This window comes from Eulemur rufifrons, chromosome 8 (genome assembly GCF_041146395.1).
Source record: "Eulemur rufifrons isolate Redbay chromosome 8, OSU_ERuf_1, whole genome shotgun sequence".
In the NCBI taxonomy this organism is placed as follows: Eukaryota; Metazoa; Chordata; class Mammalia; order Primates; family Lemuridae; genus Eulemur; species Eulemur rufifrons.
The window spans coordinates 97,016,862-97,044,455 of NC_090990.1; the positions used below are offsets into that span (position 1 = coordinate 97,016,862).

Consider the following 27,594-nt stretch of genomic DNA (forward strand, 5'->3'; position numbering starts at 1 on the left):
GGTATATATAATGGTATATATATTGTGTTGTATTTCCACCAGTTATCTGTACATATTTTTTTTTTTTGCACTTGGATCTTATCTCCATAAACATCATTATGAATGGCATTCAGGTTTTTAGAAGGAGGACTCTAGAGAAGTTTCCATATATGAATCAGGATTGAGTGTTTGTTTATTGCTTTTCCTGGCCTTGATGACCTTGAAAAAGAAAGAGATAAAGATAAACCAGTTGAAAGGCAGATGGTCATAGATTTCTCCCTTCCCTCACACTGTCTCCTACGCATGTGCCACATCTCTTCCTCTATTCTCTTCTAAAGGACTCTTTTCTCACTCTCACCTGTCTCCTTTGATGAATTCTTGTCCTTTGAGTCATGCCTCCCCTCCTCTTGGTTGGAACCATGAAATGAGGTACTCACTACTACTCAACATGAGCACAAGTGGAAAAGCAGGAGATGTCAGGGAACAACAGGAGAGAGGAAAGAGCTGTTGTACCCAATGCCACGAGTTGAGGGGAAGATACTTATTGAGCAGAAAGGTAGGAGAGGATCCAAAAGATATTTCTGGTGCAGTTGTTGTCAAAGAAGGTTTGGAAAGTTTGTCTAATGGTCCCCCTGAACTAAAGCGATCTGAGCACATATGCATGTCTGCATGCTTGACTATGTCAGCGTTTGTTTTGAACTGTTTGCATTCCAGTATTAGCCTTTATTAGTGTTCCAAGAATCCCACATGAATGTGTCTATCAGTGTGACAAAGTGCATGGACTTTGTTGTGTAGATCCAACCACCTCCATCTGTTGTAGACCAGTATATGTAGCTCACTGAAGGCAGGTACCTCTGTGTTCTGATTTACTCAGGTACATCCTTGGTAATTAAGATCTGTTATGAGCTGTGTTGATGACCCTGTATGGTAGAGAATGTTTCTCCCATTTTAGAGACGATGAAACTAAAGTTCCTAGTGTTTAAGTTTTTAGTCGACTAGAAAATCAGAGCCAGGATTTGAAACAAATGTGCCTTAATCAAAACCAAATTCTTATTAAATTTTCTGTTTTGATAAAATCAACCTGTTCTTTATTATTTAGCCTAGGTATCGTATCCTTTGAGAGTTTATCTGAATTTTTTTTCTTTGCTATGATTAAAACTATCCTTCTTTCAAAAAAAAAATAATGGAAAGAAAGTTTTTACACACCAAAGTGCAAGGCATCGTTCTTTTTAGTTCTTTTTCCACTTGCTGGACTCTCTGTGTAATAACAGCAGTCTAGTCTCTAAACAAAATAATTTGACACTTTGGAAGAATGATGTTCCCATGCTCTCACCTTGATGTAACTGTGCCTTACAGATCTCAGCTGCCAGTTATCCTCACTTGTGCGTGCCAGTTCAAAGCAGATGAGTTTAAGTTTATCACCTTCCTCGCAGTTGACTTTGGTCAGTCGTCCATACACCACTACTTCCATCTTCCCTGTATTATCTTGTATTTCATAATAAGTGCATTTATCTCTCACATTTTTCTGCAAAAGAAAACACCCATCTTCTGAAAACTAAATTTTCATGTCTATGAGAAATACAGGATGTTGATGGAAACTTCTGCATCTGACAGGGTAACTAGAGCTGTAGGTCTAGAATCACAGGTACCAAATATCTTAAAATTCTCGGTCAGTAAATTCTTCCTTTTGAATCCTCTCCTGAGCTTTCCTTGCTTAAGGTCTTTATCTACTGGAATTTTTTAGAAAAACTTTCTTAATTTTTCCTGCTTCCACATCAGCATAGCTGAGGTTTTTTAGGGAGCTTGGATACAGAGGCAACTGATTACCTTAGTAAGTTTCTTTGATACCTACCCAAGAACAGAGAAGAGAGGCCATTCATGGCTCATTGTGAGCCTGGGGAACACTGTTGCAAAACCTCATTAACTAGATTATTATCTCAATATGTAATTCTTTCTTCTACCTTCTCCATTGAGTCACTCTTCACCAATCTGCCCAAATCTTGAATCTAGATAATCTAGTCTCATTGTTCTGATTTCTGTTGTACTTACTTTATTCATTATTTCTAGAACCACATATGTATGTACAGCCATTTAAACACAGTGTACAGAAAACAGCATGGGTAAAAGCAAGACACTCTAAGAGACATACATACCAGAGTAGGAAACAATACTTCAAAAAAGAAATTAGGTCAGCTAAGCATAATATTTATATGATGTGTTGAGACTAAAAGACACACTGTAAGAATTCACCAAACTTCTTTGCATTTTATTGTCCCTATTTATAAGTTGAGGGATTAAACTATGTGATTTCTCTAGTCTTCTCTTATTATTTAAAGCAGAAGTCAATTGCTCAATGATCTTATGATGGATGAATGAATGGGAAGAGGTGAGAGCACTTTGGGTCCAGATGATCAGAATCCTAGCTAACTACTGGACGTAGCTGCATGTTAGAGTCAAGTCGTCTATTTGATTTCTTACCCTGGTTGTCATAGCCAGGATGCAGGCGTGGTAGGGTGACTCTTTCATTCACATTTAAATTAAATTGTCATTGATACCTATGGGAAAGAACTCAAAGAAACAAAATTCTAAGGATATATGTGTTGATATAAACTCTGCACTGTCCTGGAGCAGGGTGGCCATGAATGGATCATCATAGCTGATAAAATGCCAAGGTTTCCTGGAGAATCTCTTTCTAAAGAACTTGCATGGTGATACCTTGAGAAAACAAATGTTAAGAGACTACATATCCCATAGTCTGAAGAGGAAAGACTCCACCCAACTACCTCTGGTCAGGGGGGTGCCTTGATTTCCTGTGTTCAGTAAGTTGACCAAACTCCAGTTGGCAAATTAAGACATTAAAATTTGAGGTTGCAAAAGAAATTTTATAAAACAATGGTGTGAGCTTACCTTGTGTACCATAAACACCCCATTCACAAATTTTTCTTTAGTTTGTGAACAGAGATGATTGATCTTAGGAGTTGCACTGGCATTTTTAATCAGCCTGTTTGAGATCTCCATCTTTCGGTCAGCACCCACATCAGACACGGATGAGAAAGGGTATACCTCCAGAAACCCATTGCGGCCCATATAATCTGATATGGTAATGATCTTCTTTGGAGTGAACTTGTCTTTTAGGTTGATGTTGAAAACTTTTACTCGGAAGAATTTACTTTCAGTAGCCACTGTGGCATGAAACATCTTTTTCTCCTCTTTGAATTCATATACAAATGGTTCTGTTGCTCTCAGCACCATCACTTCTATGGGTCCACTCTGGTGGCCTTCTTCTATGGAAGCTTCTTTAGGTAAAGGCTTCGATCTTGATTTCTAATTAGAATGTACACACAGACACAATTAAGACAGGGAATTGAGGGGCACTTTCTAGCGAGACCCATCCCAGGCGCAGTGTTGATCCTCAAGGAATACATTAAGTGGGAGGAGTTGGGGAAAAACTAGACAATGATAGCTGAAATGGTATAATGGAAGAAATGGAAAAGATTTAAGTAACAGTTTTATTATCTTCATAATTTTATGAATGAGGAAGGAAGGATGTTTTTTCTTTAATGAGGACTAACTCAATAAGAAAAGGTATATTTCCTAGCAAGAGGTATGTAGAGGCAGAGAGCAAAGGTAATGCTATCATAAAGTGACTCCCAAAATAGATGAGAATGAAAAAAGAATCTCAATTTTACTTGTTCCGGCCGGGCGCGGTGGCTCACGCCTGTAATCCTAGCACTCTGGGAGGCCGAGGTGGGCGGATCGTTTGAGCTCAGGAGTTCGAGACCAGTCTGAGCAAGAGCGAGACCCCATCTCTACTAAAAATAGAAAGAAATTATATGGACAGCTAAAATATACATATAGAAAAAATTAGCCGGGCATGGTGGTGCATGCCTGTAGTCCCAGCTACTCGGGAGGCTGAGACAGGAGGATCGCCTGAGCTCAGGAGTCTGAGGTTGCTGTGAGCTAGGCTGACGCCACGGCACTCACTCTAGCCTGGGCAACAGAGTGAGACTCTGTCTCAAAAAAAAAAAAAAAAAAAAAAAAAAAAAAAAATTTTACTTGTTCCCACTCACTTTAGTGACCAAATAAGACAAAAATTGAGAGAAAAAAAATCACCCTTCATAGTACTCAGAGTGAGGAATGATCTTAACCACAAACCATAGATTTCATAGGATTTCAGGTAGAACTAATTTTAGCAGATAGACACATTTTTTAGATTCAAATCACAAAGCTCTTTCCAACAAATCAATGCTGTGTTGCAAAAATCTTAGTAACACGGCCACTGGAAGAACCCTCTGAATGTTTCTGGTTTGAAGGGGTCTAGGCTGGAGGTGGCCCAGTTACAATAGCAGCAGGCTTTGAGGAGAGTCAGGGAATCAGAAGAGGTTGGCATGAGGGGACTTTTCTCTGACCTCCTGTCTCCACAGTGGCCTGCACTATTTCTGAGTTGCAGGAGAACACTGAATTGGAGGGTAGGCTGCTGATCTGGGAAGAGGAATGGAGGCAAGGGTGGGCCACGGGAGGCCTAGGGACCAGAATATGAAGGCAAATCAGCTGCCCCCACAGACCAGCAGTGCTCAGTGTGATCTGACCTAAAAAATTGTACATGCCGTGACCTGTGAGTGATGAGGCTTAACTCTGATTGACTTCTCATCATTGTGGCCAGTTCTCCCCAACACCAGGAAGCACATTCCCAGTGTAAGTTAATCGGTATCAAAGAACCTCACGATAGTCACAACATCAGCACCCTGACACAAAGTGTACAGGACTTAAAGAAGAAATTATGAAACTACTCTGAGGGTAATAAAAGGAGATCGGAGAGATGTGTTCTTTTTATGGTCATTGCAAGTATAGAGAATACTGGGAAAAATATAAAGCCAAATGATATAGGATTATTCTTTATACTATAAGGAATAACCATGCAATTTTTCTTACACAATAAAATAATTTAAATCTATATTTGGTTGATTGAATGGCAGTTCAAGTCTACAGCCATACCTCCTTGAACATGCCCAATCTCCCCTGAATGGAAGTTCAAGATATATTAAATGATTAAACAATCAAAAAAAAAAAAAAAAACCCTGGGTCACAGGAAAAAATGTGTAATGTGATCCAATCTGGGAGAAAGTGATACTCTCTGTATATACATAATAAAAGGTAAAACAAAAACGACTACACACCAAAATGTGGTGTTTGATAGAGGAGATGTTTCAGATAGTTAAAATTTAATTATTTTTATCTATGTACATGCTTTTGCTAACTTTTCTAAGATGATATTATTTGTGTAATAAAAATGAAAGAGAAAGCATCAGTGACAGTGTTCTGGTGGTCTCTGTATTTCTCCACCTTATTCTACCCTAAGATATTACTTTTATGGTGTGTTAAAAGAAAAACAAAAAAAGGCAAAACAAAAAATAAAATTAAACAAACAAATGTCTAATTATGCCCTCTATAGGATAGGGATGATCAGGTGCCCACTGGTTCATAGATTATCCTAATGAAGTGGGGCACAATACTAATTAGAATTTGAATTTAGGGTAGAATCTCAAAATATATACTTGATAAATAAATGAGTGATCTAATTAAATAAAGCATTGTTTATGCTAGGGAATTAGTGAGAAGCTCTTTCCAAGTTCTGTTAATCTCTGTCATTATATTGTAGGGAGGCAAAGGTACTGGGAACAGGAAACTGGTACCTTGGTCAACGGACTGCTGGATGTTTTTGCTGGAGGCATCTGGGGAGTCTGGGGAATGCTCTCAGTTGGGCATATGCCGGTTGCAAATAGTCCTGAAACCTGACTCTCTTCCTGGGACATCTGTATCCTCATGGTGTCTTTGGTTTGGGTGATTCTGTCTTCTTTCTGAAGAAAAATAGATTTTTGTTCAGCTTTCTAGCTAGTGTTTTTTAAAATCAGATGAAACACATCTTTTTTTCTTTTTTAAACAGGATCTTAACCCTGCCAATTTTCTCCTGAGTTGCAGGAGGAATAATAACATATTCGGATACCCCCATCACCTAGCCTCCTCCCATCTCAGTGAGGATTGCAAATCCCTCTGTAAATGTTAAAAACTCAGATGATTGAAACTTCATTGTTTTAAGATGGAATATTGCCTCTACATGTCCTGTAAAACTGGCTTCAGTCAATTGGTCAGGTACAACTCTTAGGGTAATTTTTGGGGTAGTATGGCTTACAACATCGTCAGCTACACTTATGGACATTTATTAACTAAGACTTTTTCATCAAGCAGATGCACAAAGTAGTCCCTCTCACTGCTCTTCAGTATACGGGAAATTCAGGTCTCCATTCTGTGACCATAACCACAACAGAAAGATTCTCTTAAATACATAGTTCCTCAGGCAGGATTCTGCAATCTCTGCAGTGTGGATCAGGCAACAAGAATATTTCAGGGTTTTAGCTATATTTAGAACAATTCAATACTCCACCTAAAGCATTACCATTAGCTGCATTTTTATACATTTTCAATTAAGATTGGAAAATATCTCTAAAATCACATAAACTTTGACTATCTTTAATTACATTAATGGAAGTCCATTAAATATTCATCATATTTGGCCAATTTGGCACAGTTTTTTTTTTTACCAGTTTTGCCATTCAGTAATCTAATTAAGTGATAGTTGTTAATAGAGAGGTAGAGGAAAGAACTGTTGGAAGTGCCCCCACCTGGAGTGCAGTTTCTTAATTACATAGGCGTTGACTACTCCCAAGCACTTGGGCTATGGAACCAGCCCAAAACATAGCACTGTATATTCAAAATTGTTTAAAAATGAATTGCAGACATTTTGCACACCTTAATGTATATAAAATCTACACCCATTAAATGTTCAAGTTTTAAAGTCCAATAAGGCTGGATTTGAATCCTGACTTTAATACTACCTCTGTGACCCTGTGGAAGATTTTACCCTCTATGAACCTGTTTTCTCACATGAGAAATGGGACAAACAATAACATCTTCATATGGTGTCATAAAGAATAAATGACATTATATACATAAAGAACACAGGTCTTAGAGTCCAGAACTCAGTAATGCTCAGTAAACATAAATATCTTTATTGCTATTATTTTCCCATGGTCTATTAGGGGTTTGTAAGTCTGCCCTGATGAACAGATGTTTCACACCTTATGATGACTCTGTTGATGGAAACCTTGCGTGGAGGGGATATAGGAAGCACAGTACAAGAGAAGCCCCTTTATTCAGGACTACCATGTGGAGTAATATAATTACATTGACAAGATTTTCTTGAGCTATTATCTTTTAAAAATAAACCTTAAACTGTCATCATGATAGCAGGGCTTGGATGCTGAAATTATAATCTTTGTTTGGATAATATTTTATAAGTTTAAGTAATTTTTTTTCCTTCAGAGAAAATCCTCCACCATCCTATCCTGTTCATGAATCATGTGATTCTGTGCTGTTTGCTTCTGGTACAAATAACAGCACAAATCAAAGGTAATAGTCTATTTCTGGCTTTGAATCCAAAAATAAAAAATAACCCTGTTGTAGAGAAAATATTTGTAAGAAACTATGATGAATAAGAGTAAGGGTTTCTTGCTTACCTAGGGAATCACAGATAAAATGGTCAGACACCATTTTTGCAGGCCTCCTGTGAAGATAGCTGGACCCCAAAGAAGAAAATGACAGCATGGTACATTTAGGCTGATGAGCCTTCCTTGGATCCTGTGCTCCAAGGAGGTTTCAGAGCAGCAGCACGATTCTTATGGAAATGGAAATGATTGTGCATTTAGGCAGGCAAGGCCTTGGAAAATGTCACTTTCAAGCCAGCATAAATGGAAAAATTAAAGTTGTCTTGCAATGTCCATGCATGCCATTGTAGTAGCAGAGAAACAGGGAGTCTGAAGTTTTGATGACTAGACAAGAGTTCTACCCGTGGACAATAGTCCCAAGATGGCAGTAGGTACAGGCAGCGAGCTCTGCTCCAATGCAATCAGGAGAAACTATGGGAGGAAATGTGGATTTTTTTGAACTAACAGCAATAAAAGCTATTTTAAAAATTGACAAAAATCTGTATGTAGGAAGCCTGTTCTCAACTGGTATGTGTGGAGTGGTGATGGGGGTGCAGCCTGGATCAGAGTGTAGCTTGCCCTGGCTGAGAATCTACATAAGAGTGGTGATGAAATGATCCCCTTGCCTTTCTCTCTAGCTGCCTCCTCCCACTGTGGATAATGGTCTTCTGTGCCCTGGGCAGAGGTGACCACACTGGTCACATCATGGCCAAACACAGGCAGACATGGATTTGATTTGAACAGAGAGATACAATTGTTTGTTCACTGCTGTATGCTTTTCCCCTGGACATGAAACCTATCATCTGGACCTATTTTATAGTAGGGTTGAAAGACACTCAATTATTAGATTTTGATAAATGGTATAAGAAAATAAAGGGCTGTGTTCAGTAAACACTGGCATGATGTGCTCTAATGCAAGCAGGGGTATCAGTGAAGTTTTGTCTGAAGAAGGGATTTTGGTTGGCCCAGAAATATATCAGGGCCAATGAAGAGAAGAGAGTAAGGGATTCTACACAAAGGAAGTACCATATGTTGTTTTGAACATCAACCCTAACATATGGTCATTAGTTGTAGTGGAAAGTTGTGGAAGGAAACCAGAATGTAAGTTACAAACATACTGTTATATTCATCTCTCTTTGGCTGGATACTTCTCTTCATACCCTATATTTGGACCAACAAAGAACAATGATCTTTCTGAAGACAGAAATGACTTCATGAATGCATACCTCGTAAATAACAAAGGATGTAGAATCCAGTGACAAGTTCAATTACATACTGATAAATGATGAGAGATGTAGTAAAATAATGAAATTATATTTAGTCAGAGATTAAATGAGAATCTCTTTCAAAACCCTGATCAACCTTTACATTTGAAGGAGGCAAAAACAGTAGAAACCGGAAGGTGGTACCTTGCTTAAGACTCTGTTGGATGGGGTTTTTTGATGTGGCGCATAAATGTGAGCATAGGCCACAGTTGGTGTGCTGAATCTGACGTTTGCAGAGGATATCTCTGCTCCTGGGATGGCTTTTTCCTTCTGGAATGATAAATTTGGATGATTTAATCTTTTCTTTTATGATGGAAAGTAATATTTTTTCTGGCTAATTTTTTTTTTAATATGAGTTGAATGGCATATACAATTTCTCTTTTTCAAAATCCTTTTGTATAGGATCTTTCCTCTGCTAATTTTCCCTGGACACTGGCATTAATTTAGCTTCTTTAGCCCACATTTCAGCACACATAAGAATAAGCATTACAGTCTTTGGTCTGGAAAGGTCAAAACTCATTGATCTTAGATAGATTCTTGGCTCTACCTCTGTGTGTAAACTGATGTGAGCCAACATGGTCAAGCACATCTCTTGGGCATATTTTTTGGTAGATAAGCCTCCTTCTTGGTGATAAGGGTAGCAAGTCTCAGAATCAAGTCAGATGAACTGAGGAATGTTTATAAGTGATCCTTTCTCATCAAACAATTCACAAACAGGTTCCCATCATCTGCTCTTCAGGTTCTAGTACACCCAGCTCTTCATCTTTTTCGGTGAACTCATTTCCCTTGCTGCAAGGATTCTCTTATAGCCACAATTCTAGAGACAGAATCACGCTGTCCTTCCTATCTATATGAAGCAACCAGAATTCTTTAGGATTCATAATCATAATCACAAAGGTTCCAAGTTCTACCTAGGGAATTCCCAGTACCTGGCATTTTATGCTTTAAGAAAGGACAGAGAGTGTCTGTAAATTCATATATTTTGACTACCATTAATTACAACAGTGAAAGCTCATTTCTGACAATTTACACTTGATGCCAATTTGCTACAGTTTTCCCCACCTCTGGATTTCAGTAACACAACTGTTTTGTACCATTTGCTGAAAAAGTGGCGGGTGGGAGGTGCTGGGGGAGCCTGCTGCTGCACTGTGCTCCCTGATTGGAGCATTCTCTGACCACTCTCCTGCATCTCCTATTAAAAATGTTTGTCCATTTAAGTATTTTTGATTATTACACTTCAAATGTTCATTTTTGTTTTCTCTTCTGTAGAAATGTCTGTTTATATTATTCTTATTCCTATTTGGTATCTAGTAATTCTTCTTGTATTGACCTTTTTTTTTTTTTTTGTATTTTTCAACATCAATTAAAATATACACTTCCTAGAACTCTGGGAGGCTAAGGAGAGAGGATCACTTGAGCTCGAGAGTTTGAGACCAGCCTGAACAGGAGTGAGACCCTATCTCTACTAAAAATAGAAAAAAATTAGCTGGGCGTGGTGGTGCATGCCTATAGTCCCAGCTACTCAGGAGGCTGAGGCAGGAGGATTGCTTGAGCCCAGAAGTTTAGGTTGCAGTGAGCTATGATGACACCACTACACTCTAGCCCAGGTGACAGAGCAAGACTCTGTCTCAAAAAAAAAAAAAATACATAGATACACACACACACACACACACACACACACATCCAACACAGCAGGTGAATTTAGATGCTAGAAATAAGACGTTTGATTTCATAACAGTTTTTTCCCTTTAAAAAATTTTTTTTGAAGATTTTAAGAAAATTTTATTTCAATGATGACATGCTCATCTTATACACTTACTTAAACTTTCTTATCTATCGTAAGCATATGATGCTAAGTATGAGATACTGTCACAAATAGAAATACATCATATTCTCAATAAAGCATGAGGTTACTTTTTGTGACAGTCTTCTTTTAAAAAATACACTATTACACTTCTCATGATCAAAGTGCGAATTAGTTCTTTTTTCAATAACTTCTGCAAATAGGCATTCCTGTGATAGTTTATTGGTCATAGTCTCTAGTATGATTTTACCTGTTCTAGCTGTTGATTAGATGTTTCACTCAATAAAGTAGCCACTCGTTTGCTTCTAAGTTAATTTCAAACTTGCTTCCAGAATAGCTTTATAAATACTATTGAATATTTGAATAATATGAGTCATGGTAAAACATAGTATATCACAATCAAGTTAACTATTATAAATACTATATGTAGCTATCTCCTTGGTAAGGTAATATTTGATTTTATGTAACAACATATTATCCAAATGTAAACAGAGAGAAATAATTGCATTATTACAAGGTAAGTAAAATTCTACCTGGTTCATAAAATTGTCATTAATTACATAAACCTTCTCCATACATTGCTCTATTTTTTTCCCTAGGTATTTAGTTTATAAAAGAGAAGCATCTGCATCTCTTAGTTACCAAATACATAAGGTTTTGGTATCTATATGCAAGTAGGGCAAAACAAAATGCATTAAAACAAACTGATAATACAAAGCAGCATATGGTGAACCAGTTGAGTGGTTCAGGGAAGATGTTCCATTACAATTGAAAAAGATAGATTGATATTATTACAGAAAAAAAGAGAATGAGAGAAATGGACTTCTATAAGGTTTTGAAATACATAGGAGAACAATAAGAAAAAAAAAGATTATTATGTGGCAAGAATTATATGTTCCTTATTCCATGGTAGTTAAGAAGACAGTGAATATTTTATTTCTGCTGAAACAAAGGGTGATGATAGTAAAAAAATAGCTTATTCTAAATTGTGGATTAATCTCAGGAAATGCCAAAGCTCATGGGTCTTGAGATTTCATTGGTCTGGCATGGAATACAGCCTCTACCTGGGCTGAAACCTGGTTTAAGCTGACTTAGGCAAGCACAGTTCTTTGGGTCATATTTTGGTAGATAAGGTTATCCAAATACTAAGAAGAAGGTCTCAAAAAAGTTGGTTGCACTGATGGGTATTTATGTATTAATACTAAGTCCTTCTCATTAAGGAAATGCATGCATGGGTTTCTGTCATCTGCTATTCTGGCTCCAGGAAACCCAGCACTACTTTGTTTTATGTGTTTTGATCATCACCATGCTAGAAGGACTCTTTCAAATGCACAATTCCAGATGCAGAATTCTGCTGCTTTGTAGTCTGCATATGTTAACCAGACTCTTTTAGGGTTATCGATAATAGTAATAAGTATTCAAGAATCCACCTGGACATTTCCTGTAAGTGGATTTTTATACCTTTTCCACGGGGAAGGAAGTGGATCTTCAATCATATGATTTACTACTTTTACTTTCACTAAACTTTACTGTGTTTGCCATTCATTAATATTAGGGTAATGTCTCTAATTTTTATCACTTCTGGCATCAAGTTGTCTAATAAATAAAATACACTTTTCATTTGAGAGGAGGATGGGAGGACTCTACTTCTGAAGAGTGGCTTCCTTCTTAACATAATGTGTGAGCACCCATGAGCACCTCATTCCTGAGAAGGCTTGCAGAGACTGGGCAATGCAAACAAACTCAAAACATGACACTTCAATTCAGAAATTTCGATGAATAAATTACTGACATTGGTGTATCTAAACTCCTAATCTAAAGCCATATATAATCATTAATTTTTCAAGTTTTATATTTCAATAGGACTGGATAGGAATCCTGACTTTAATGCTAACTTTGAGAAATTAGGAAGATTTTTAACCTCTGTGCATCTCAACATTATTTCATATACATTGGAACAGAGAATAGCATTCTCCTGACTATTGTCAAGAATGAATGAGAGAATGTACAGAAGGAACACATATTTTAGAACAAGCACCTAGTAGGTGCTTAAAAAGTAGAAGTATAATTACTGTCATTGTTGTTCCATGTTCCATGCTGAGATTTGTAGGGTTGCCCTTGTCCACAGATATATCCTGCGCTGTGCTTACTCTGTTAAGGGAAACCCCAGATAAAGGTAGTATTAGAGATGCCTTAAAAACAAGCCTCTCTATTCACTTCTGTGAAATGAGTAGTTTATCCTTATTAACAAGAGGACCTGTGAAAGGAAAGCATGGGAAGGCTCATCAGTTCTGGTAGTCCTGCCTTAGGGAGAACTTGCCAGAGGGAAGACTTTAACTTGGCACCTGAAATTTGAGGAGAGTTGTACCAATGATGAGATGAAGGGAATGGATTCCCAAAAAGGAAATAGCTTATGTGAAGATTTATAATGTTGGAAGGAATTTGGAAGGTTAGAAATAAATTCAGAGGTATTACCTGTAAGCAAAGGGGAACGGGGTGAATGAAACTGGAATGTAGAGTCTGAATACACTCTAGTCTTCATCTACGCTGGTCTGACCTCTTCCCCTCCCTTTCTTTACAGCTGCACCAACACGAGAGAGTAACCCTCTTGAGGCAGCAATCATTTCATTAATGCACACCTTTTAAATAGCAAAGGGCTATGATCTGGTAAGATTTCAATGTATGCATTTGACAAATGTATTAGTGATCTAATGTCATATAGAGATTGTACACAGCTAGGGAAGAGAGGAGAAGCTCCTTCAACATTGTGATGATTCTGTAATTGTGGTTGGGAGACACGCGGAATGGGACTCAGGAGACTGTACCTTACGTAAGAAAGTGCTGGATGGGGCTGCTGGAGGCATCTGAGGAGTCCGGGGGTGGCTCTGAATCAGGGCTGTGCCGGCCTCTGAATGTTTTAGAACCTCACTCTGCTCGGATAGTTTCAATGTCTTGGAGTTTCTCTGGTTTGTTTTTTTCTTTACCTGAAAGTATTCATTTTTGTGTTTAATGGCTTTCAATACGAGAAGCAGCACAGCATCTTTTCATTTCAGAGAATATCATCCTTTATTAGGTTCTAATAGATGTTAGTTACCTCCAGACATAGCCTGTCTCTAATGTATTGCTGCAGGAAATTGCCAAAATACTTTTTGTTAACATATAAAATGGTCAGGCATTCTTATGCATAAAATCATCCAATATTTACTTACTGATTTTTCTTTACAATGAAGAATCCATTTCTGTCTTTATGGCAAAATGTTCCTCAGTAAAAGCTGTTTTTTTTTTTTTCCCCTCTCTACCACCATTTTCTCATACCTTTCAACGTATACCACAGTTGTACAGAACTCACATGGTGTTTTACAATTTTGAGTTTTTGAATGTTATATTTTCTTTGCCTAGAAGTCTTTCCAATGTCTGTCTTTACCTTGCTAAGAACAATAGTACCTACTGCTTATTGATTTCTCATAATATATAAGGCACTGACATAAGAAATATCCCTCCATAATCTCATTAATTATCAAATCATCTGATGAGGAACAGGTAAGCTACTTCCCTAATATCATGCAACAGATAAGCCAGATGTAGACCAGGTCTATCCTATTCCAAATCCCGTGCTCTGACCACTGTGTGAAATTAGTACCCCACCCTCCTAAGGTCTTTAAATACTTTAGTATTTAGGACAAGTTTCAAATTCTGTTGAAGCCTATAATAAATGTCATTTTGCTCTTTGGAAAAATAATATTTGTCTAATTCTCACCTGGATGAAACTATGTATTTCAGAAATCAGTTTTGTTGGTGTCTGTTTCTTTTTTCTCAGTCGAAAGCAGAAGAGCTGAAGTTTATCTCCTTCCTCACAGGGAATATTGTGACATTTTCCTTTCCCCACTACTTCCATGTTTCCTGTATTATCCTGGATTTCATAGATTGTGTTGTTCTTATTTACTATTTTCTGCAACAGAAAATTAATATCCAATTCCTAAGAACATAGTTCATCACTGCCATACATAAGAGAAAGTCCCTTGTGACAGGGTAAAACAAGTTGCAGGCCTCCAGTGCTAGTACTGTACAAACATACGTGTGCCATAGTCCAGGATTTCTCAGCCAGCCCTTCCTTATCATCCTTTTTAAATCTTTCATGTCCTAGGTATTTCTAGTTCTATAACAATGGGTTATCTTCCTAATTTCTACTGCTTTCACCTCTAGGACAGCTATGATTCAAAAGTACCTTTATACACAGGAATCTGAAATCCTAGGTAACCTCTTTTGTCCTCTGCCCTTATGCAAAAAGGATGGTCATGTGCTACAACTATTCCTTCAGTAAGTTATGAGGGATCTGTAATAAAAAGTAAGATTCTAGTAACTCCCTAATTACTTTTTCTACCTTTGCCATTTATTGGGTCACTCCAATATCTGCTCCCCATCTTGTGCTCAGGTTCTTGAGCTCAACGTTCCTTCCATTTCTTGCTCACCAAAGGTATTAATCATCAATTCTAGAATCGTGTTAATAATAATGATCACTATAAGAGTGTGGACAGAAAATAATGCAGGTAAGATAAGGGGTTATAGAAAACAAATATAATATGTTGTGAGCTCTTGATCATATGAGAAATTACATGAATCAATAGCAGGATATAGATGATTTCTTGGGTTTGAAGGTCCTATGGTAACAAGTTTCAGGAATTTGGACCCAGGAGTATCAGGAAAACTACTCTGTGCTCTTTTTTTATTTTACTGACATTTCTAAATTATGAGTTTAGATTACTTGTCTTTCTAAATATCACCTAAATTCATGCTTCTCAAGTGTTCAATACCATTTTGATGAATGAGTTTCATTTGGTTACAACAGCATCCTAACTTGTTGAGTGCCTTTGCTTTCCAGGCACGATCAGTCAATTGATTACTTGCCCTGACTGTAAAAACCAGAACTCAAACCTCAAAGTGCAATACTTCATCCAAAATAAAAATAGAGTGATTGCTGCTACAGTTGAGGTAATAATCAGAAATATAACTTAAGTAGTATGTGTATATGGATCTAGACCCCACAGTGTCCTTAATCATTGTGGCTTAGAATACATAATCATAGCTGATGAAGTCTCAAGGTTTCTCAGTGAACATTTTCCTAAAAAGCCTGCATGGTAACATTTTGGGAAGAAAAACATGGGAAGGAGAATATTAATAGGTTTACTAATTTCCAGTCTTATCCTAAGAAAAGACATTATCATTAGTCTTGAGTGAGTCCTGGGTTCTAATATTCAGTAAATAGCCAAAACTGCATTCAGCAGCAGCACAAAAGGTTTTTAATTTCAGGTATTGGTGGGGATATTAAACAAAAGAATTTTGAGGACTTACCTTATGGAGCATAAATAATCCATATACAATAGTTCCAGAAGCTTGCGTTTTAATAATGTCTATCGGCAGGGTTTCCTTTGCTCTTTTTTTGATGTTGTTTGGAACCTCCATCTTTTGGTCAGGACCAGCTTCAGATACAGAAGAGGCTTCATTCACCTCTAGGAGATGGGCATTTTCAAAATAATCTGATAAAATAATAATTCTATTTCTGGTGAATTTTCTCTTCAAGTTGATGTTGAAAACCTTCATATGAAAGAACTGTTTCTCTGTAGCCACCGTAGCATGAAACATTGTTTTGGTCTCCTTTTCTGAGGACGCATATGCAAACGGATCTGCTGCACTCAGCACCATCACCACCTTCGGGCCCTTTTGGAGATCAGGTTTTCTAGTGGTTGCCTGAGAGTTGACCAGTGATTTTGGCTGCTGTGTTTGATAGAGCAGGAGAACAAAGGAAAATTTTTGAGTGGGGAATGCAGAACCACTACTCAGTCATAACCTGGAGCCCAACAGCATTTATAGATGTTTAGAGCTGTGGTGAAGATGTGGGGGAGGTCACTAAACAGGAAGGAGAAAATGTGCTGAACCAGTGTTATAGCCAGAGAATGTCATAGTGAGACTGCATGTGTGAAAGCAGGAGAACATCTTGTGAAAAAATAATCCTTAAGAAGTAAAGCATAGGAATAACATCAGAGCAGTGGATTCTGAGAGCATTGTCATGGAGTATTTTTAAAGAAATTTTAAGATAAAATAATAAATTATAATTTTACACTATTAGCATACAATGTAACAGCATAACTATAGACACATATAATTAAATAGTACTAAAAATGGAAAATGGTTCCCACTGGAAACCATAGACATGAATAGGTTTCAGGTATCACCAGTGTAGACAGGGCAATTTTTAGAGTATAACTCATAGTTCCTCTACCTAGTGTAGCACTCTGAGAGCAGGTGAGAACACATATGGCTCTAATGCAGTAGGATCATGGTAGAGATGCTCTGGAGAGTGGCATCTCCACCACCATAGCATTTCTCAATGTCAGGGCTCTAGGAGGTAGCTCACTATCAGAAACTTTGGGATCAGGGAGATTTGTCTTTAATATCCTTTCTCTGTAACATCCTGGTCTCTAACATTGCAGCAGAACACTTTAAATAAAAAAGGGAAGTGGTTTAGTAAATAAGAAAAATTGTGGGAGGCATGGGTGGGGCTCATCTACAATCCAGCAGGCTGCGGGGGTGCTCTGGCCTGAGATATCATAAATAATGATCACCTGTGGATGACTGGACTTAACTGGATGTGACTTGTCATGAACTTGACCAGTTCAGCCTAACACAGGAAAGTCCTTTCCCCAATGCAAGTTAATCACTAACAGCAGACTCATACCTGAGACTATTAATAGTAACAGTAATATGCAAACTTATAAGGAGTCACATGAATACAAGTCATACATGAAGGAAATTGTACAACTACTTAGACATAATAGGACAATATATTGTATGAAACAGTTTTTAGAAAATTGTATGTATGTGTATGTACTTACATAGGAGAAAATCTGAGAGGTTATATAAAAAATGTAGCATAATATTATGCTGTAATAATTGTGCTGGATTGTGTGATTTCTAATAATTTAAATTTAAATATTTTGTGTTTGATTGCCAGGTTTTCTGACTTCAGTACTTTTTTTCTGAAATAATCTTGTATCAAGAAAAAAACCGGCCGGGCGCGGTGGCTCACGCCTGTAATCCTAGCACTCTGGGAGGCCGAGGCGGGTGGATCGCTCAAGGTCAGGAGTTCGAGATCAGCCTGAGCAAGAGCGAGACCCCGTCTCTACTAAAAATAGAAAGAAATTATATGGACAACTAAAATATATATAGAAAAAATTAGCCGGGCATAGTGGCGCATGCCTGTAGTCCCAGCTACTCGGGAGGCTGAGGCAGTAGGATCGCTTAAGCCCAGGAGTTTGAGGTTGCTGTGAGCTAGGCTGATGCCACGGCACTCACTCTAGCCAGGGCAACAAAGCGACACTCTGTCTCCAAAAAAAAAAAAAAAAAAAAAAAGAAAAAAACCTATTATGAGAAAGAAAGGACAGAGAAGACCTACTGACACTACACAAGTTATTCTATAACTTCAAGAAGGAGAGAATTATTCCCAATTCATTCTATGAAGCCGGTACCACCTTGATACCAAAGCCAGAAAATAACACAACAAAAAAGAAAACTAAACACAAATATCCCTTATGAATATAGATACAAAAATCCTTAATAAATGCTAGCAAACTGAATTCAAAAGCACATGAAAAAAATAATCTACCAGGACCAAGAGGGATTCATCCCAGGGATGAAAGGATGGTTCAACATTAGTAAATTAATAAACGTGATCCACCACATAAACAGAAGCAAAAACAAAGACCATATGTTCATCTCAATAGATGCAGAAAAAACACTGTACAAAATTCAGCACCTTTTCATGATAAAAACCATCTACAAATTAGGCATAGAAGGAATGAATCTCAGTATTTTAAACACCCTATTTGAAAGACCCACAGCCAACATCATAGTGAAAGGGGAAAATTTAAAAACATTCCCCCTAACAACTGGAATGAGACAAGTGTGCCCACTGTCACCACTTCAATCCAATGTAGTGCTGGATGTCCTAGCCAGAAAAATCAGGCAAGAGAAAGAAATAAAGGGTATCCAAATTGGGAAAGAGGAGGTTAAAGTATTGCTTTTTGTTGATGATATGATCTTGTATCCAGAGAACCCCAAATACTCGAAAAACAGGATCCTGGATTTGATAAATAAATTCAATGAAGTCTCATGTTGCAAAATCAGTGTATATAAATCAGTAGCATTCCTATATACCAATAACAGTCAAGCTGAAAATAAAATAAAAGACTAAGTACAATTCACAATAGCTATAAAGAATATAAAATGCCTAGGAATATACTTAACCTTGGAGGTGAAAGATCTCTACAAAGAGAACTATGAAACACTGAGGAAAGAAATCTCAGAGGACACAAACAAATGGAAAAACTATCATGCTCATGGATTGGTAGAATCAACATTGTTAAAATGTCTACCCAATGTGTTTTACAGATTCAATGCAATCCCCATCAAAATACCAATGTCATATTTTGCAGATCTATAAATAATAAATTTACACTTCATTTGGAACCAGAAAAGAGCCCAAATAGCCAAAGAAATTTTAAGCAGAAAGAATAAATCTGGAGGCATCACATTATAAGACTTCAAACTATACTGCATGGCTGTGGTAACCAAAACAGCATGGTATTGATACAAAAATAGAGACTACCTCCAGCTGATCTTTGACAAAGCAGACAACAATGCACACTGGTGAGAAGAAGCCCTGTTCAATAAATGGTGCTGGGAAAATTGGATAACCACATGCAGAGGAATGAAGCAGGACCCCTACCTCTCACTACTCACAAAAATTAATTCAATGGATAAAATACTTAAATGCAAGGCATGAAATACTACGAATTCTAGAAGAAAATACAGGAAAAACTTCTAGATATTGATCTAAGCAAAAAATTTATGACTAAGACCACAATGGCAATTACAACAACAACAAAATAAATGGGATTTGATTAAACTGAAAAACTTCTTCACAGATAAGGTAATAATCAACAGAGTGAATAGACAATCTACAGAATGGGAGAAAATATATGTACACTATATATCTGATAAAGGGCTATTATCCAGAATCTACAAAAAAACTCAAGCAAATAAGCAAGAAAAAAAAAAAAAAAACCCCATTAAAAGGTTGGCAAAAGTTATGAACAGAAGCTTTTCAAAAGATGATAGATAAATGACCACCAAACATATGAAAACATGCTAAATGTCACTAAGCATCAGGAAAATGCCGATTAAACCACAATAAGGTATCACCTTCCCCCTGTTAGAATGGCTTTTATTAAAAAGTCCAAAACAATAGATGCTGGTGTGGATACAGAGAGAAAAGTAAACCTACCATTTGATCCAGCAATCCCACTACTGGGTATCTACTCAAAGGAAAAAGACACCTACCTGTACTTGAATGTTTAATGCAGCACAATTCACAATTGCAAAGCTGTGGAATCAACCGAAGTGCCCATTAATTCATGAATGGATTAACAAAATGTGTTATATGTATACTATGGAATGCTACTCAGCCATAAAAAGATGAATTAATTACTTTTCCAACAATTTAGATAGAACTGGAGACCATCATCCTAAGTGAAGTATCTCAAGAATGGAAAAACAAACACCACATATACTCACTATTGAATTGAAACTAACCAATGAGCACACATATGCACAGAGGGAAGTAAAACTCAGTGGAAATCAAGCAGGGGAAGGGGAGGGGAAATGAGGAGAGGGGTCAAATCCTACCTAGCAGGTACAATAAACACTATTAGGGCAATGAGCACACTTATAGCCATGAGTGAAGCATTACAAAAGCTATCCAGATAACAAAACATTTGTACTCCTTTAATATTTTAAAATAAAAAATTAAAAACTAACAATAAATAAAAATTATAAACAAAGGAAAGAATTGAGCATGTTACAGCTATGGCTGACATTTTCATTTCATCACTAGTGGCCAATCATACTCTATCCATTTCATTGTGTATTAGAGAAATACACATCACTCATTTTTGGAATAAAGCTCATTGGAATTTCAATTAGTTATTAGACACTCCTTGATGTGTGCATATAGCAAAGGTTGGCCTTTCCAAATGTGACAAGGAGACAACTTCATAAGTATTCTCAGAAACATGAAATTATAAATAATAGTCATTTCCACGTCATGGTTTATGGTGGCCCTTCAGGCTACATTTTCCTAACCTCCTCAGCTCCACTCCGTATTCCATCACTTCCTTTTGTCTTTGAAACTTTGGGCCTCACAATACATACTATGTCTCTTGGATCAAATGATCCTTATTTGCTCTCTCATTAGCTGTTCTGATTCATACCTTTGGACTTAGTTTTCACTTTTTCATTGAATAAATGTATTTACTGAGAGCTTCCTACAAGGCAGACACTGATCTAGGCTCTGGGATACACTGGTTCACAGACTGACAATGGAGTCCTAATCTTGGAACTTAGAGTAAGGCAGGAAGGATAAACATTCTTAATTTCAGTTGCCATAAATAATAGAAAAGAAAGAAGGAAATTTTTACTACAGAGAGCACCATGAAGTTTTCACTTAGGTCACTGGGGTCTAGGTGAGCATTTCCTGAGGACAAGATATCAATGTTGGGATAAAGAAGTAGAGTAGGGTTGGCCAGGTCAGAGCTCTCGGATGTAAGTAAAGTGCAGTGTGAAAATCCTGAAGTAGAAAGGAGCATGATGTTAGTCAAAGAAATTTAAACAGATTAGTGAGCACAGGGAACAAGTGAGAAAGACGCTGGGGCGGAGGGCAGTGACCCAACTGCTGTATCCCCCGTATTGTTATGGGCCCTACACCTGTCTCTCCCTCCCCAGACAACTCAGGACAGAAAATATTCTGCACTCAAAGATAATGTCAGGTTCATCAATATCCCTGTGGAAGCAAAGGCTTAAAATGTTGTGAATTCTCAATATATACATTTGATTAACTTGCTAATTATTTGTGTAATTTTTAAGTAGAGATAAGATTTCTGTATTTTTAATAGAAGAAATCGAAGAAAGGGAGACGAGGAAGAGGGTACCTCAGTTGAGGAATTGCTGGGTGGAGCTGATGACATCTGGGGAGGTGGGGGATGGCCCACAGCTGTGGACGTGCTGGCTCCTGCAGGACAGGGAGGCTGAGTCTGCTCCTCCGACATCTTAATCCTTTTGGTCCCATCCTTTCTTTTGGCTGTGTTTTTTCTTTTCTGAAAGTAGTTTGATTTTCCTGTTATTCCCTTTTAATAGCAAATGAAGTAGAGCACATTTTCATTCCTGGAAAGTTGTCTTATTATAACTATCAATGCATTTCATGGAAACCTGAGGTAGTTCTGTCCATCTGTGGTCAGTAATATATGGTTTCTTTAAACAAAGGAAGAGGAGTAAGTTATACAAATCATTTTTCTCTAATTTCCTCTGTGAGGGACGTGCAGACTTGAAAGTAGAAAAACTAAGGTTTTATAAACACAAGCAAAGCATTTTCCTATCTGATTCTCAAATTACCCATCCTCTTTACTGTGAGTGATGACATATTTAGGTTATATATATTTGCATTGTGTATACTAAAGTTTTTCTCTTATTACCGTGCAAAAAGAAGATGATCAATTATTAGGCAATTTGCTGAATCTGAAACCAAATGGGAAACTCATGACGCCATCACTGTCTGATGGAGAGATTGAGTGGAAGAGCTTAGCAGAGTTTCCTCTGTGGGACTTAAAACCTGTTCCTCTTCCTCAGTCTTACCTGAGGTCCAGGAGTCACCTCTGCTCCTTCAGATGTGAGACCCTTGCTTGTGGTGGGTACAGGTGTAGCAGGACCTACTTCTTTCTGCTTCTTCTTTTTTGAGGGGGTTGTTCCTTTTGCTGGAAAACATTTAACTTTATTTGCAACTAATGCAGAAAAAAGAAGGACATATACACCCAGAGCTGATGGTCTCAGAGAGCTGAAGCAGTTTCAATACTAATTCCTCTCAGCTCCTGCTGAGGATTCAGGTGAGCTCCATTGCTTTAGCCCAGCCTGGCCTCAAGGTGACCAGCAGTCAACAGCACAGGTAAAGGCACAGGCACTGTCTCATGCTCCTCAGTGCTTCCCACACCCCCAGCCCCCAGGCACTGTGCACATCCTTCCTGGCCTGTGAACTGCATGTGATCAGTCAAGCTCTTTCCCAATCCTGCTCTCCTATCATTTCCTTTTTAAAATTGAAGGTTCTCATGATGTTGACTGCTAGTTCATGTTCTCCAGATAATCCATTCAAATTATAGAAACCAGTGAATGGAAATGTGGTATAGGTTTGTGAGGTGAGGTATGGTGATTTGGGGCCTTGACCTTTAAATATATATATATATATATATATATATATATGTACATGTATTTTAACTCAGAGATTTTTACAACAGAGAAAGTCTTCATGCTTCTTAGAGGTAGGCTTACACTTAACTACTATCTCTTTTTTTTATTGTAAGAGGTAATGATATGTTAAATAGTCTCAATAGGACACATACATTAATTGATTAAATGTATATATTTCAAATTTAAACTACAAATTTAAATTTTTTTGTCATTATCTAATCTTTCTGATGTACTAGACGTCTCAATCTCTCTTCAACTCCCTCTCATTTCTTTTCTTTCACTGCATACTAAATACACCTTGCAAAATACAACAAATCTGCATTAGAAATGGAATGCTCTAAGTTGTTAACCTGTTGGCATCTGAAGTACCAACACTGCCAAGGCCACTCTAACAAATTGCAACAGGGACGTATCAACTATGTCCAAGGTGAGGTTTTAGTCAAGGTTGAGAAGGGCTGGGGACAGTGGCAGAGAGGGAATGTTCCCTGTTACCTTTTGACTTTTCCTTTCTAAGAGTTTCTGAAATGGGTTGAAGTGCTGGTATATTTTTGCAGAGTTGGATAAGTTTGTCCACACTGGTGTCACATTTGAACTTCTTTACCATCAAATTAGCAATCTTTACTTTGTCATATTCTTCTTGCATTTTTTCAGTCAGCTTTAACTTTTTGGCCAGTAAGAACTTAATCATTTTAAACTGATATTCATTGAAGTCCTCTAATCCATTCAGCAGAACAATTTTCCACCGTTCATTTGCCATGTCTAAAGACCTGGGTGAGCACAGAAGAGAAAAATGACATACAATGTCACACACCTATACAGACAATTTAAATGACTGCTTATGCCTATTTGAGTGACGAGCCCATATGAAAGTGTTTTCTATGGATGTGTGTGACAAAGAGGGACTTAATGACCAGATATGCCACTGTGGACATTGGGTGGAGAACTGCTGTATTAGGAATGCCTATGAAATTCATCCTGTTTAATAAGGATAGCTGAGTGGTGTCCAGGCGGGTGTGGTGGAAGGAGGTGTGGAAACAGGCAACTGTTACAGTGTTCAGAGCATGGGCTGTGCAGTGCCAGAGTCTCTGGTCCCTATCCCATCCTTTACTGGGTCTGGACCCCATCACCCAATGCCTGCCTGTTGATTTCTGACTCTTCTCACTCCCACTGTGACTAAACTGGTTTTAGGGTAAATCGTCTGCAGCCTCCTACCTTATACAAATATGTTTCTGAGTATCCGAGCTGGAGTCCCAATCTGAGTCCCCTTGTCTCTTCCCTAGTCAGCTCTCATTAGCATCCCGTCTGCCTTGGTGTTGACCATGTCCTCTGTGCCCTCTGAGCCCTTAATACTATCACTTTGCTGAACATCTTCGTGCTCTCTCCTGCAATGTCACACAGCATTTATTGGTTGAAATGATTTCATTAGCTGCTTGATTTTTTTTTTTTTTTAGGCTTGATTTAACTTTTTAGTTCTTTTCCCAGAGCAAGTTTTCTCTCTATAAGCCATGTTTTTATCCCACTGAAATTCTTCAATATTTCCCCATTCTCATTTCAAAAACTTTCTTACTCCTAAAATGTCTCAGAAGACCTTGAATATCTGCATCTTCTTTACTTCTGGTACTTTTGTATTCCTTATATCCTATGCTTTGTAAATGTACAGCACACCTGTGTTTTCATGCTTAATGGCTTTTCTAATTCCCTTCTCACTGTCTGGAAAGCCATTCTTAGATTTCTCTCTCTCATTACCTCCCATACAACCTTTTAGTCTCACCAGAGTCTTTGTCTTCTGCAAGCTTCACCCAGAGTCCTAACATAGACCAGGTCCCACATGGACTCACCTGGACGTATTTAGCACTTTGTGCACTTCCTTGACAATACTCAGTGCATGGTATGGGTTCCAATTTTCTTTTTAAATTAATGAATATTTTTTAGTTTAAGAGCCATGTCTTTGTGTACCTTTTGTATAATTGGGATATTTTATTAATAATTCCTGGCACTGTTATTTACTTCCTTCTTGAGGAACATGAGCATCCTCAGATTGCAAAGGCTCATAGAATGAAGAGACAATTCATACAAAGACATATTATAGTGAAACTGAAGAGTATTAGATACAAAATAACTATTCTGGAAGCCTCCAGAATGAAGAATAGATCACCCACAAAGATTCAAGAATTGGATTGAAATGGATTCTCAATAATAAAACTGTCTACAGTAAGACAACAGAGTAATATTTATATAATTCTCTTCCAAAATCTCTTATCTATAGCAAAACCAGAAAAATTTAAAAATAGAACGTTTTGATTTTTATTGTGAATACAAAAACAATTTATTTGCAAAATAAAAGCAAAGGTGATGTGACAGGAGGCTATGTAGTAATATAATCTTTATTCCACCTAAATGTCAGTGTCCATATGTTTTGTTGTGAAATATTATGCTTTTGATTTTGTAATAATGAATCAGATCTCAGTGGAGTTTCTAGTAATACAGTATTTAGAATATATGCATTAGTAGCCCCTCTAAATCCTCCAAATTGTGAATTAAAAAAAATGTCTAATTCCATAGGTATGGAAAAGGTCTTCTCCACTGGTTTTGAGGAGAAAGTAATTTTGAAATCAGAATTTTAATTTAGACAAAATGGCTTTCAAACAGAAGAGCCTCAATAACTCTTCTCTGATACTGAAGACCTCAGTATTTTTGCAAGACAAAGACTTCCACGAACACATCTATTGGAAGTAATACATAACAAGAAAAGAATAAATAAAATTAATAAATACTGCAGACCAAAAGATAAGTGGGGACAATGAACTTGATTATGTGTGCCTATGACTTAAAAAGAAAACCATGATCGAAAAGAAGAGAAACAGAAAGTATACTAATATGGTGGAGAGAGGAAGGAAAAAGAAAATGACAATTTGCTAATGAATTTGTCTTAGAGGGTGAGACAGAGGTATAAGTTAAAAAAGCAAGACAAACAGGAGATTATAGAAGTGTCATAAATTGAATATAGCTGATAGTTAATAGCAGCATATACTTAACATCAGTTAAGAGACAATTTATAAAATATGATTTAGGAAATCTACATATATGTTGTTAACAAACAATCACTTAAAGGTGAAAAAATTTAAAAAATTATATTGCAAAGAGTAACTAAAAGGAAGCCATTTTTATCTATGTTAGTATAACTCTCAATAGACTTTAAGACAAAAAATAATTTTCAATACCAAATAATGATAAAAAGTTCAACTATTGGGAAAATACAAGTTTAAGAATTTATCTTATCATAATAAATATATATTATTTGTTATTACTTTATAGTCCCTAATGCTCCCATAATTAGTATTATATAATATGTTTCTTTCCCTACACACACAGACATGCACACATACCCCTACACACATATATATTTATATATGTGTATACATGTTCTATACATGTGTACATGATTACACATACATATAATGTACCTTATATATGTGTGTGTGTATCAGCATATCTATACACTATAAATTTGAGAGCACTACTTGTAATAACACAATTTTATGATAGGATATCAGTATATCTTTCAATTACTAAATGAAAAAAAATTGTAAAGATATAAAAAATTCTGACAGTATAATTGATAAATTAACAAGATTTATCTAACATTTATAAAATTTAGAGATCAACATTTAAAATCTCACATTCTATTCAAGCACACATCAAATAAATATTGTACCGTGCTATGTAAAAAGTCTCTTAAAAATTCTAAAAGTTGGCAACAGAAATCTTTTTCTAATTGACTCCATCACCTTGCCACCAGACAAAAAATATCATTAACTTTCGGGAGGGCATAAAGTAATCCCCAAATGACTGAAATACTGCCTTGAAAAGTTGGTGTAGAATGGAGGTAAAGTAAAAGTTATACATCCTTATGAAAATGTTAAGACAACACTTACTGGAATATCTGTGTTTGTGAAACTGAGAAATTTTCTACTATGTGTGCATTTGTTCTTATGCTTTGTAAAATTGGAATAATACCATAAGATACAGCTTTATGTCCAGATGGTGATCTTTTTCCTCATATTATTTCATGATACTGTTCACAACACTCTCTTGTCTTTTACCCAGGCCCCACCACAGCCACCGAGTTCCTGAGCACCCTCCAGCCAAGACAAGCAAAGTCTTTTTCCAAATTGTAACTTACATCAATAGACACTCAGAAAATTAATTTTAAATCTGCAATGGTCAAAATGCATTTCTACTTTTTCAGGCCTCAGTTGTGATGGAATTAAAAGTGTCTATTATCCTTCTAAGTAAGTGAAGGATTAGAATCAAGCAATTGTAGTTTTTATTTTCCTGAGTACCGCTGACATCAGCCCTACTCCCCTCCCCCCACACCTGGAAGAACCAATACTGACTTTCTCCTTATGATCTAGTGGATTTCAAGGAAGAACACAGATCTTCTCTACAAATAATAAGCACAGGACTCACCTCACTGCAAATTTCTTCAACAGTAGTCTAGATCTTGAGATCTTCACAACTGCAGGAATCAATGCTTGTTTTGAGTAGAGAGATAAATCAGTAAAGCTCTCAGAAACTGAGCTGCAGGATGTTATAATCTCCTGAAATGCTAAGAAAATGAAGTGTTCACAAAGACAACAAGGAGAAAAGGCCCTGG

At 37.0% G+C, this 27,594-nt stretch overlaps 1 protein-coding gene across 1 annotated transcript; it reads right to left on the reverse strand.

Annotated features, from left to right (window-relative positions):
- Positions 1-14: 14 nt before the first annotated feature.
- On the reverse strand, positions 15-27,594 carry IFI16 (interferon gamma inducible protein 16). The gene is made up of 12 exons (XM_069480372.1): positions 27,408-27,594; positions 23,430-23,704; positions 22,332-22,477; positions 21,632-21,796; positions 15,939-16,361; positions 14,347-14,538; positions 13,415-13,573; positions 8,930-9,055; positions 5,673-5,837; positions 2,887-3,303; positions 1,313-1,504; positions 15-198 (listed from the first exon to the last, which is right to left on the reverse strand). The coding sequence occupies exons 2-12, from the start codon at positions 23,692-23,694 to the stop codon at positions 118-120; spliced, it is 2,331 nt and encodes a 776-aa protein (XP_069336473.1). The 5' UTR covers positions 23,695-23,704; positions 27,408-27,594; the 3' UTR covers positions 15-117.